The sequence below is a fragment of the Dryobates pubescens genome, chromosome 19 (assembly GCF_014839835.1).
Source record: "Dryobates pubescens isolate bDryPub1 chromosome 19, bDryPub1.pri, whole genome shotgun sequence".
NCBI classification, from domain to species: domain Eukaryota; kingdom Metazoa; phylum Chordata; class Aves; order Piciformes; family Picidae; genus Dryobates; species Dryobates pubescens.
The window spans coordinates 12,496,058-12,508,862 of NC_071630.1; the positions used below are offsets into that span (position 1 = coordinate 12,496,058).

The 12,805-nt window shown below is 46.6% G+C and overlaps 1 protein-coding gene across 1 annotated transcript in view; it reads right to left on the reverse strand.

Annotated features, from left to right (window-relative positions):
- ZCCHC14 (zinc finger CCHC-type containing 14) overlaps positions 1-10,184 on the reverse strand; it is a 63,273-nt gene extending 53,089 nt beyond the window's left edge. Inside the window, exon 1 of the mRNA XM_009904466.2 lies at positions 8,862-10,184. Coding sequence (XP_009902768.2) covers positions 8,862-9,425 — 564 coding nt within the window. The 5' untranslated portion in view covers positions 9,426-10,184. The remainder of the gene's footprint in view (positions 1-8,861) is intronic.
- Between the last annotated feature and the right edge of the window lie 2,621 nt (positions 10,185-12,805).

Consider the following 12,805-nt stretch of genomic DNA (forward strand, 5'->3'; position numbering starts at 1 on the left):
AGTTCCAACAGACAGAATCTACCAAAAAAAGATCTAAGCACCAACCAAGATGTCTCTCAACAGCTACAGAAGGTCCAACAGCTATTCCCACAGGAAGTGGGTAAAAAAAGGCATCCATCTTTGAACACAAAGGGTGAAAAGGCAATTCACAGTGAAACTGGATAATAAATCAAGTGCTTTTGTCCTGTGAGGCTATTACTGGAATGAAATGAGGCATGTAGTACTTAAATGCTACGGGACAATCACACACCTGCTACAAGACTCCATTATAAATTGAGTACTTCATAGACTAAAAACTCCTTAGCTTAAAGAATTGACTACTTTGTGAATACTAGGAACATAAATCTCCTATAGAGTAACTGGCCTTTAATTACACCGTGTTGAGCATTTGCCACTCAGGACAGTCAAAAGCAGCATCTGAAAACACCTGGCAGCTCCAGCTGGTGCAAAGATGTGCACTGACTCTGTAAATGAAGTTTCCTGCAAAGAGGTAACAGAATCCTTTAATATTAGCTAGTCTAATGTTTCCTACCACCAGCCTCCAACAGTTAACCAAGTGAGCTGCCAACAGGCAGAATACGTGGGATTCCCTGTTGAAAAGATATCCCGATTATGAACTCTGGAGGGGAAAACTATTAAAGGCAGCAAAAGAGAAAACAAAAGGAAGAAAAAAAAAGTATTAATACAGTATGTTACAAAACAACAGCCTGTTTCATCTGCCTGATCTTCCACAGCTTATTACAGCTTACTGGACAGGCTGCAAGTGCAAATGGCTCAGCCACACTGGGTTAATTCAAGGCACTTCTGGTACATCAGGCATATTTCCAAAAAATACAGATGACAAGAGAGATAATTTAAATTTCCCTTCAAAGCAAACAAGAAATCAAACCTGAAGTTCGCAGACTCAAAATCTAAACAGGTGACCGCATATAACCAGACCTTGAAAGAGATACCGCTGCACTGATGTACTCAGTTGCCACACCTCAAATACTAGGTTCAGGTTTGGGCCCTCCCTTCAAGAAGGACATTGAGGTGATGGAGCAGGTCTAGAGGAGAGCAAAGGCAGTGAAGGGTCTAGAGCACAAGTCTTGCAAGAAGCAGCTGAGGGAATCTGGGTTGTTGAACCTGGAGAAAAGGATTCTACAATTCTGTGATCCTGTAACTGCTCCCACTGGACCAGTATGGACATCCAGGAGATAGAAAGTCAAAAGAAGCAAATCTGGACCCTGATGAGGTATAATGCAAGCAATGACACCAAAAGCCTTGTGCTGGTAGAAGAGTTCATTGCCACTCTTCTGCAACAATTCACAGAAGACTGTTGACAGAAGTTATCTGGCAAGTCACAGATTCATTTCTCCCACCTTCCCCTCCTCACTATCCACTTAAGTGTAATAAAACTACTTACAGTGGAAAAAAGGCAACAGTGGAAAAGCACTCATAATAGGTACAAAATAATGTTCACTTTCACTGTTTACCACCATGACTTGGCAAGTCTTTAATTAAAATTAAGATCTTACTCTTAAGTAATTGATCTGATTATTTCTGGATCACTTCATTTACAGAAATCCTGAAGCCCTGTATTGGCCAGAATACCTGTTGGAAACTTCATCCCTTCCAAGGCTTATTAGTGGATAATTATAACAACAAACCCAAAGGAAAAAAATAAATCTATTTTTAAGAGGAATTCAGATGTTTGCTTGTTAGAAAACCCACACAAAGAGATACAGATCCAGACCATATCAACATCTCTCTGCTAGGCTCAATACCCATTTCAGAGCTCAATAGGAAAACAAAATCAAATTGCTTCAATTATTTTGCTGAAGAACAAAGTCAAACCCCAGCTTAAGCATGACAATGGCTCTCATTTTGACAGATGAATTAGATGGATTGCTTCTATAATAAGATTCTGGGTATTCAAAGAAACTCTTATTGATGTTCTTGAGAACAACATTCCTAAATTTGCCTACCCTCCTACTTTTTTTTAGGAGCAAAAGCACTCAAGAGGGCTTGTAGCAAGATGGACACTGCAGTATTTCAATATGGAAGGTAACTAAACATGCCCCTTGACCGAAGCACACTTGGAAGTGTCACACACTGCAGCCCTCAGAGGTCCACAGAAGATCAGAGCTCCACTAGAAAGAGGCAGTGCTGTACCTAACACCCAGCCAAGCCATCAGTTTTAGCAACTCAAACATGGAAAAAAAAACACAGCTAAACCAAATGGTTAAACACTTCCAAGCAAGGATGCTGTTCACTCCCTTTGAAGTTAGACACTGGAATGCTTGTTAGGTGTGGTTAACTACAGCTGGCTCTGCCTTTCCAGGCAGGATCTCCATACAGCTTGTACCTTGGTGCAATTGAACCAGTTTGAACTCTGGTGCAGTTCAAAATGCCAAACACCTTACAATAGGCATTCTTATTCCAGAAGAGATGAGGCCTACTTCAGTGCTGCTTAACTGATAACTAATAGTTACAAGGTGATTAGTACCAAAGGGGAGGAATAAAAGGAGAGTAAGTTAAAAGTGAACACTGCTGAAACAAAAACTTCATTCAGCCTGCACAAATAAAAGGGAAAACAGCTCATGGAAAAAACATCATCATCATTAGCTCAACACAGTTTTTAGCTACTCTGCCCCTGTGTTAGGATGTACAGTCCACTGCCCAAGCAAACTGATTTAGGTTCTTAAATTCATCATGTAACATGCTGAGACAATGTGAATTCAGTGTCAGTTAACAGTTACTACATCAGACCATTGTCTTCCAAGGATTCCTCCACATTACATATGTACACTAATACTTTGCATTAGTATAGAATAGAATTAACCAGCTTGGAAAAGACCTTTGAGACCATCAAGTCCAACCCATCACTCAACACCATCTAATCAACTAAACCATAGCACCAAGTACTTCATGGTCTGAGTTGGAAGGTACCTTAAAGACCTAGTATCAAGGTCCCTGCCATGGAGAGAGACACCTATTAGTCCAGCTTGCTCCAGGCCCCATCCAACCTGATTTTGAACACTTCCAGGCTTAGAGCCTCCACAACTTCTCTGGGCAACCTCCCCACCCTGTTGGGTGCCTCACCACCCTCCTGGAGAAGAATTTCTTCATGCTAAGCTGGTTTCTGAAAATATTGTAGGGTTGAGACTGAACTATTTCATCAGCCACAACCACTTTCAAACAGGAATACTGGTGAAAAATGAGCCAGAACTGGAAGCCTCAAATTTAACTGGCAGATCAAGAAGTGTGTGTAATCTCTGTTGCCTCAGAACTCTAAAAGGACATGCAAAGAATGGTACATGCCACCAGCTGGAAGCTACAAGACCTGCCCCTACAGCTCCACAGGTTAGTATCATGTGGTTTAGAAAATGAGTTAATTCCTGAGATAGCAGATACTGCTAGCAGTGCACAAATATCTCTAATCTTAGCTAGCAACTGCTATTAACACAGTCAGCTACTACAGCTATGAAATACTTTCAGTGAGCTAAGGAGGCTAAAAAATAGGCTTTTCATGATTTATTCTCTCCCCACAAAATCAGCAGAAAAGCCATAAAAGCAGCCAAAAGATCACTTAATAGCTGGGTTGCTTGCTCTGTGAGGACTCAGTTTCAACTCAGCATTAACACAGTCACAGAATTGTTTCAGTTGGAAGGGACCTTTAAGACCAAGCCTGGTGCTGAACCATGTTCCTCAGCACATCGGTGCCTTTTGAACACCTCCAAGGACAAGGATTCAACCAGCACCCTGGGGAAGCCTGTTCCAGCGTCTGAGAACCCTTTCAGTGAAGATCTTTCAGTAATAGTTTTCAACTCATCATTCCACAATAAATAAAGCTTTCTGTAGATGGCATATGGAATTTCAATCACTTCTAAGGAACAGTAGAGAAAGGTGAAGGTATTTTAAAAGGACCCCTCAGAATACTTGCCCTACACAGCTCCCAGTACATAAACTTGAGTTTTCTAAGGTTTAGAAGAGCCTATGGAATTAGCACTGGTGAAAAATAGCACCCTAGGCTATAAACTTGAAATAGCCATGGGTGCAGTATTTGGAAGCTGACTAGGCAAGAGCCCTCTCTCCCATTCACAAGATCCCAACCTGAAACAGACACATAACTACAGTGTCACTGACTTCCTTTCAGCTGAAAAAAACCCTGTAGTCAGACCTACTATTTATGACCCTGGTTCTGCAGCTGAAGCCACCACCAGAGTATCCCTCTGATGAGCTCATCAGCCAGTTAGCAGAGATAAGGTGCCAAATATTATCTTATTTCACAGTTTTTTTACAGAACTATCTCAATGAGTAAACAAAACTCCAAGGAATACTCCAAAGTGACAGATTCATAACTTCTGTTTAGGCAGAACCTCCTGTGCTCCAGTATTTGTCCAATGCCCCTTTGTCCTGTCACTGAGAATAATCTAGCCCCATCCCCTTGACCCCTACCCTTTAGATCTTGCTGAGCATTGAGTATATTCCTTCTCAGGCTGCTCTTCTGCAGGCTAAGCAGTCCCAGGTCTCTCAGCCTTTCCTCCTCACAGGTGCTACTAGACTCTCCACTAGCTACTCCACTAGACTCTCTCCTGCAGTTTCTTGTCTGTCTTGAACTGGGGAGCCCAGAACTGGACACAGCACTGCAGTAGAGGGGGAAGAAGTTACACCCTCAGTGTTACTAATGCATGCAGACTTCTTAAGCCAAAGTTTAGTCCATGCAGATTCATATCATGTCTAGATGAGTTCCAGTATCAAAGCAGGTCCTGCTATGCCATCATCTACAAGACACATGCCTAAGGGATTTTGTAAGGACAGCATCACTACAGCCTCAAAGCAACAAAGAAGGAATAAAACCATTAAGTTCCCATCCATAGCAAAAATGTGCTTGCTGCCACAAGTCATGGACAAGAGAAGCCTGAATGAGTGGTTCAGGATGCTGGGAAACAGTTTTGAGGTATCTCCCCCTTCTCTGTGGGTCACAAATTCAGCAGTGGCAGTTTGCCTATTGAAGCACCCGGATGCAAACATGCACAGCAGGAGACATTTAGCTGCTGGTTTTCATGTGCCCTGATGCTTCCAGCTTCCCCTCCTCTACAAGGGGAGCAGCAGGTTTGCAGCTTTAAGCACTATACATCTGCATTGAAATGAGCTTTCAGATGCCAGGCTCTCAAGTGCTGGCCAGAACATCATTCTCTCTCCTTTGTGGCACAGATATAAAGGACAGCTGAATAGGCATCTTAAAATGCAAAACCAGCCTGAGAAGTCAGTTGCATCACTTCCAGTTAAAAATAAGCCCATTAAAAACTCCTGTTCCTGGGATTAACTTTAAACACTTGATTCTTTAGATGCATCTGGGCTTCATTTGAAAATAATCTGCATTGTTTCAAAACCATATAAAACACCTGGGACTTTATGCCTACCACTAAAAGGTCTGAAGAATTCACAACTCAAGTCCTGCAAGTGTTGGCACCAAAGCCAGAAGCAAATACAGGTCAAGAAAAGGGGCAGAGATGATAATCTTTACAGAGCCCAAAGCAATAGCCTGCTGTGGAGAGGGCAGCATTCTCCCTGCTTAGGGCAAGGAAACCTAGTGTTCATTTTGTATCAAGTAGAAACCATGAACCTCATAATTACTGACCTACTTCAAGCCAGCCACAGCCACCTTTCCCTGTAAAGTTAACTCAAAATCCAAGAACAATCTCAAAAAGCACAAATTAGACCAAAAAATGATGGGCAGCTGTTTTGAGTCTCCTTGTAATCAGCAACAGCAGCAGACAGTGAGATAAGAGCAGAAAGCACTGGCTTGCATCACAAAGCAACCCGAAATGCTCATCTGCCCCTGAGCACCCTGAAGAATCAGGAAAGGTGAACAGCAATTTTCTGTCAACTGTTCTGTCTCTTTACTCTAAGACCCAACTTAATTTTAAGCGACTTTGCTGTAAGATGTGAAAGAGGGGATGGAAAGAGGATTGCAAGCTCTGATCCTCTGGAAAAAAAAAGGAGCTAAAATTAAGTTGGGTCATATTTTAGTAGAACCAAGTAAGCAGATGCTGCACACTTCCATTTCTTTCTGCACAGGGAACAAAGAGCACCACTCAACTTTTTCATTTGCAGCACCCTGAATAACCAAATTAAATGTGTACCATCAGGACTTGTAACAGACCTGTGCTTACACAGAAAATCAGGAAATCACACAAGTGTTAGTCCCTGTCCCCAGACTCAGCACAAGACAAACACTGAAGGATAACTAGTCCTGTTCCCAAAGAGCTCCCTACTTGCTTGCCATGATTAATCCACTCCATCTCAGCTTCCAAAAGTTTCTTGGGACCTCAAAGGGCAAGCATTTCTCCAGCTCGTTTTCCAAGGATGGGCTCAAGGAGGTTTGGACTTGAGGACAGGTCTGGAGACTTGTCCTCAAGAGCTGGAGGACACATCTCGTGAGGAGCAGCCGAGGGAACTGGAGAAAAGGAGGCTAAGAGACCTTCTGGCTCTCCACAACTACCTGAAAGGAGGTGTCTCCCAAGAAACAAGTACTAGGACAACAGGAAACAGCTTCAAGTTGCACCAGGGGAGGTTTAGCATGAATCTTAGAAAACACTTCTTGACTGAAAGGGTTCTCAAACAATGGCACAGGCTCTCCAGGGAGGTGGTTGAATGACCATCCCTGGAGGTGTTTAGAAGTCTGAGATGTAATGCTAAGGGACATTGTATAGCACCAGACTTAGATAAAGGTCTTTTCCAACCAAAATGATCCTATGACTCTACGACTGAGAAGCAGCATTCACACAACAAACAGAACTGACTTCCAGCACCAGTTCAGCTTAGCTCCAGCTGTAGCAAAGAACCAAAAGTTACGAGAAAGGGCTGACACTGGGGAAGAAACTCTCCTCCAGTTTTGAAGAGGATTGAGAGCACAGGACTCTTGGCAGGCAGCAGCCCAGCGCAGCTAACTCTCTCTTGACACATTGTTGTTTTTTTTCTAGGTGATGTTACAACACAAGTATTGTCACTGCACAACTTGGTAACATCACAAGAGCTAAGTCCACCACATTGGAATTTATTTGTGCCTAAACAGTGCTGAATGGAGAAAGTTATCTTTCTTTACCCCCCCCCCCCCTTCATCCAACTCCTGTTAAGCCAAATGCTTCCTCTAAAAGTTGGAAAAAAACCCTGCCCAGCTATCAGCACTGGGGAAGGAAATTCTCATCTCTTGCAAACAAAATGCATCTTCCAGAGACTGTGAAAGCAAAGGACACCTTTTTTGTTCCCTCATTCCTGTTAGTGACCAATTGCCTTCAACACCAATGTCTCAACACCACCACCACAACCACCCTTATTTTTAAAGGGACAACCCTTTAATGAGTTCAGAAAGAAAAAAAACCACAACAATCAATGACAGACCTTAGTGCTGGCAGGAAAAACGCTAGGATGGATTCTCCATCCATTTTAGGTTGACATGAATAGAGCCAGAGTTTCTCAGCTACAGAAATCATGCACTATTTGGGAAGCTCTGAAAGCATTCTCTAGCAATGTTATTCCCCATGTTTGTTTGGGGTTCCTTTTCTCATTTTGAGACAACTTGTGTACCTTTTACAGCCTCTCCTTTCCAACCAAAGGCCTGTGTATCTTTTGAGTAAGGGAAGTTGCAAGCAGCTAACTGTCTGCAAGGAAGCTTTTTTTCTGGTTTTAATTATAGCCTTCTGCTTCGTGTGAAATATTCTTTCCATATATATTTTATTCACGCAGAGGTTTGAAGTGAATGAAGAGGCATTCCCATAGCCTGATCTTTCCACTTAAAGTATCAGGAATAAGCACCGTTTAAAGACACAGGAAGGGAAGATTAAGAGAAATATAAAGTTTAGTAACACTCATCTAAATGTTACAGTTCAGGCAGCGGTACTCAAAGAAACCAGAAGTGGAAGGAGATTTGTATTCTGAAGACAACCAAGCATAGATTTCTCTCAGGCTGAAACCCAATGCTCAACTTCATGGAATCTGTGCTGAGCCCTCCAAAACAGCTTTCTTTAGGACTCTACTCCGAAAAGAGGAATTTTCACAGCTTTCAGGTGTCCACCATCATCCCCAAGAGAAGGCAGGCTTATTTCCCGAGTCCTGACACTCTTCAAAGCTACAGCCTGCTAACTGATCACATCCACCCACTTAGCTAGTACTTAGTTTGAACTTTAAAGCCGGTTCAATTCAGTCCAGAAGACAGTCGGACTCCCTCATTTGCAGCAGGTTAAGAGCACTTAAGCAGGCAGTAACATATCTAATTACTGACAGCTCCTCTTAAAATGTTAGCGTCTAGCTTAATTGCTGGCAATTGAATGAACGAACCTCAAGTTAATGACGGTGAACCACTGCCACCCAGATCAATACCCAAGAGATACAAGGTGACAGGCAACGTTTCTTTAGTATGAGAAACTCAAACGTGTTTGCCATCACATTCGTCTAAACAAAACCCAGACTGAGGTGCCTTTGCCACTGGACAGCTACTCCCAAAGCTCATCTTCCTTGCCAACTTCTTCCAGAGAAACTTTTAAAGAGATGCTTATTCCCGAGTGCAGCTATTACATGTATCTCCCCGACTAAATCACTGCAACTGGCATGTCTCTTCTCTCAGCAGATGCACTGCCAAAAGGAATCAGTTAAGGTTTACAGGGCTGCCTGTTTATCAGATTGTGAACCCCTTCTCATTTAAGTGACATAAGCCCCCCCAAACTCCTTGCATCCCCCTCATTCTGCCCTTAGTTGACCACCCTCATCATCAACCAAACAATGCCTGCGCTAAAACGAAAGGTTTCAAATCAAAGTTGAGGACACAACCCCGTGCCCTGCTGCAGTGCCATGGTGTTCAAAAGCAGGATACCCACCTTATGGCAGCCAGGATAGGTTGCCACGGTGTTGAGGGTAGTGGTGCTAGGATTCTTGCTGGTGCTGGCCATGATATTCTGTATCTGGGTGAGCTCTTGCCTGAGCACCTGTTTCTGATGGAAGCTGAAAGCAGGGTGGTTGGATGCCATAGTGAAGAGCAACAGGAACTCATCCCCTGTGCGACCCTCATTGAGCTGTAGTCCATAGTTGTTAATGACGGAATCGATGTGGGTGAGCGTACGGAAGAGGACCCCGGCCGCCTCTCGGTGGGCAGAGCCGAGCAGGGCGAGAGACACCAAAAGTTTGCTGCGTACCACCTCGTCCGTCAGGTTGGTGAGGCTCCCCAGGTCGGCGGGGTTGTTGGCCTTGATTTCGGAGTCGCGCAGGGAGTGATAGTCCTTGCGGGCCAAGTCCTCCAGGCAGGCTCCTAGGAAGCGCAGCTCCAGCGGGATGCAGAGGTCCAGGAGGCCGCATAGGAACTCCACACGCTGCGGGGAAGGCAGCTCGGAGAACCAGCGGTACACGCCGTCCCGCTGCAACCGCGGGCACCGCTTCTCCACCATGGTGCTTCGCCTACCCCCGGCCCGGAGGGAGCAAACCCTGGAAGGGGCAGCGCCGGCGAGGGCGGGCGGCAGCGCCCCGGAGGGGGCCCTCAAGGCCGGCGCCCCAACACCCCCTAAGCGGCCCCCTCCGCGCTCCCGCCCCCCCGGCAAACCCGCCCCCCGGGGGGCGAGGGGGCCCGGCGGCGAGGAGCGCGGGGGGCAGCTCCCGGCGGCGGGCAGGGCCGAGCCGGGCCCCCCCAAGGGTGGTCGCCGACGGCGCCGAGGGAACAGGCCCGAACGGCTGAGGCGCGGCCTGGCCGCGGGGTCCCCGCCCGGCAGGGCCCGGCGGCCCCGAGCAGGCCTCTGCGTTCCCGCGTCCTCCCTCACGGGGCGGCTCCTTCTCTCAGCCAGCCGCCGGCTATCTCCATCCTCCGCGCAAGCCCGTCCCGCCGCGCTGGGCCCCGCTGCCGCAACCGGAGCCGCCCCAGCGGAGCCACCACAACCGCGGGAAATAATCCCTCGCTGGAAGGCAGCGAGCAGGCGGAGGAGGACAACACCGCGCGCGCACAACGCCGGTCCGCGGCGGAGGGATCCCGCAGTGAGAAGTCGCAGCCGGGAGCAGAGCGGGAGGCAGAGAGAGAGAGAAGGAACGGCAGAGGGGCTTCACTCCCGGTCTGACCCCGCGGCAGGCCACGCCCACCACCTTGCCGATTGGTCAAGCCGTCTACGCGCTCCTAGGGATTGGCTACCGACGCGCTCCACCCGCCCCTTTCCTCGCGGGATGGAAAGGGCTTGTCAATCGCCAGCTTTAAGCTCTCCTTAGTCCCTCCCCTGGAGCTGATTGGAGGAGACGGCGGTTCAATGGGAGAGGGGCGGGAACAGTCGCCTTTTGTGTGCGACCCTCGGTCGGTCGCGGGGGTGGTGGTTGGCTGGAGGGTGGTCCCTGTGCTGTCACTGCCATAGATGCCAGGCCTGAAGCAGTGACAGCTACCCTACCGGGTCAGAGCCTTGCTTCGGGATGAGCCCGCAGGCGAGCTCTGGGGGCTAATCTGGGGCTGGGGCTCCTGTTGGAGAAGTACCTTGGGGCACTATCTTGACTGACTTCCTAAACCGTTTCTCATCAGCTTCATTCTGTTTTCCGTGGTAGCTGCTTCTGGGTCTGCTGACTCAAAGAGTGCTGCCCATGCTCTTAGAGAATAATAGAATTGCTTTGATTGGAAGATGGCTTGCAGATCATCGAGTCCTACAGTTAACCTAGCAGTGCAGGTCACCACTAGACCATGTCCCTAAGCACCATACCTGCAGAGCTTTTCAGTCCCTCCAGGGATGGGGAGTCCACCACTGCCCTGGGCAGACTTTTACAGGCCTTGACAACCTTTTGTGGGGATAAATTTCTCTTAATACCAAACCTAAACCTCCCCTGGCACAACTTGAGGCCGTTTCCTCCTGTCCTGTTTCTTGGGAGAAGATGTGAACCCCACCTGGCTCCAGCCTCTTTTCAGGGAGTTTTAGGGAGCCAGAAGATCTCTTCTGAGACTCCTTTTCTCCAGGCTGAACAACTCCAAGTTCTTCAGCTGCTCTTCACATGACCTGTGCTCTAGACCATTCTCCAGCTTTGTTGCCCTCTGGACACACTCTTGCTGCCTCCAGCGTATACCTTTCTCCTTGACTTTCCTGTTGAAAGCATCCTCATTTCAGCCATTAGGAGGTTTACAGAGTAGAAGAGGGAATGGCTACAATGCCTGCTTTCTTGAGCTGTCGTTCCAGGATGGCAAAGAACCTTAAGGATGGAGCAGAGGGTGAATCATGGCATGAACTCCTCCTGGGTGCGTGATGCCAAAATCTCGATAAAGCTTTTGGCACCCGCATTTGCCTGCGTGGTCTCGACAAACCAAGCCACGCTCTGCAGTCGAAGCCAATTTGGCAGCTGATTTCAGATTTGTCATTAAATACAGCAAGGAAACAGAAGAGACACAAAAGACCTCTTAAAACAGTAAATCTTCCCTCCACCCCCTGGTTCCCAGTCTCCTTTCTAAACCAGGATTCTGGCTGACAGCGATGTAGCAAAGCACATTTTGAAGCAGCTTTATCATCTTCGGAGGGTTGCATGCTGAAGCAATCTAGAAGCAGACACATAATTTCTTTTTTTTTACCATGTGCTTCCATGGGCTTTGGCTGTGTTTTGGTTGTAGCCCAGCAGCCAGACTGTTCATCAGCCCAATAAATGACATGGGTAGAGATCTTCAAGTGGAGCGGGCCAGGAACAACTTTTTGAAATGCAGCTCTAGGCATGATGAGTCCAGACTTGACTTTTATATGATTGTAATCTTCTTGGAAGAGGAACCTAGTGTTTTATTTTAGTAACTGCAATATTCCTGTGACACAGCTACACAAAAGATCTAACAGTGAGGTTTTCAGAAGCACAATTGCATTTTGCCTGGAGCTCGTCGTTATGGGATGCAGACGATGCCCAAATGTGGGCTGCTTGCTGTCACATGAGTTTTGTGAACACTTGTGTTGGTATCACTTAGGAGAAAAAGGCTTATTCCTCTGGGTGAGGGTTTATTGGAAATGTTATTATACACCTTGCAAAGACGGACTGCTGCGCCACAAAAATTCCAAATGCTGCTAGTTTATCCTTTTTTATTTCCCTGTGGAAGGCTGTGGACTATCAACTGCATTTATTGAAGTGAAATGCAAGAGTAAGCAGCCAAAGGACTCTTACTGAGTTGCATAATGTCATATATTGTAAAGCTACACAACCCTGCTTCTGTGCTGCAGACTCCTGCTGTAAGAGGGTCCTTGAAAAATCCCACAGCCTCTCTGTGTCCTTTCCATGCAGTGATCCGTCATTGAGTGCAAACCATATGTGCTTCCTTTTCCTGCCATGCCCAGTATTGTCCATTGGAGGAAGGGATATGTGGAGAACAGAGGAAGTGCTCTCAGTCCCTTAGGATAGGTTTGCATTGAATTGCAGCATGGGCCAGCCAGCAGGCATAAGGACACTGAGCGCTTTGGTGGCTTTTCTGCTTATACTGGTGTCTTTATCCCAGCATTAATCCATTGTGAGCACACTACGCTGCGCTCAAGGTCTGACAATTGCCTGGCCTGTAGCAAGGTGAAGGTTTAAACTTTTCTGCTTGGGAACTAGAAGAAAGTTTGAATGTGAATTTTGCTGCTGTGGTTTATGGCCAGAGCAGAAATTGTTTGTCTTTGACGCCAGACAGTAAGACAAACTCTAATCTGAAGTGTAGAATATGGATTTGGAGCCTTTTCTCTGATTATGAGTGGCTTTGGGTGAAGCCTGAGGAAACCAAAAGGATCGTGACATATAATTCTGTCACAAGCCACCAAGAATTCCTGGCTAGCCAGCAGGCAAAGCAAGGAACTGCCCTCAGCAA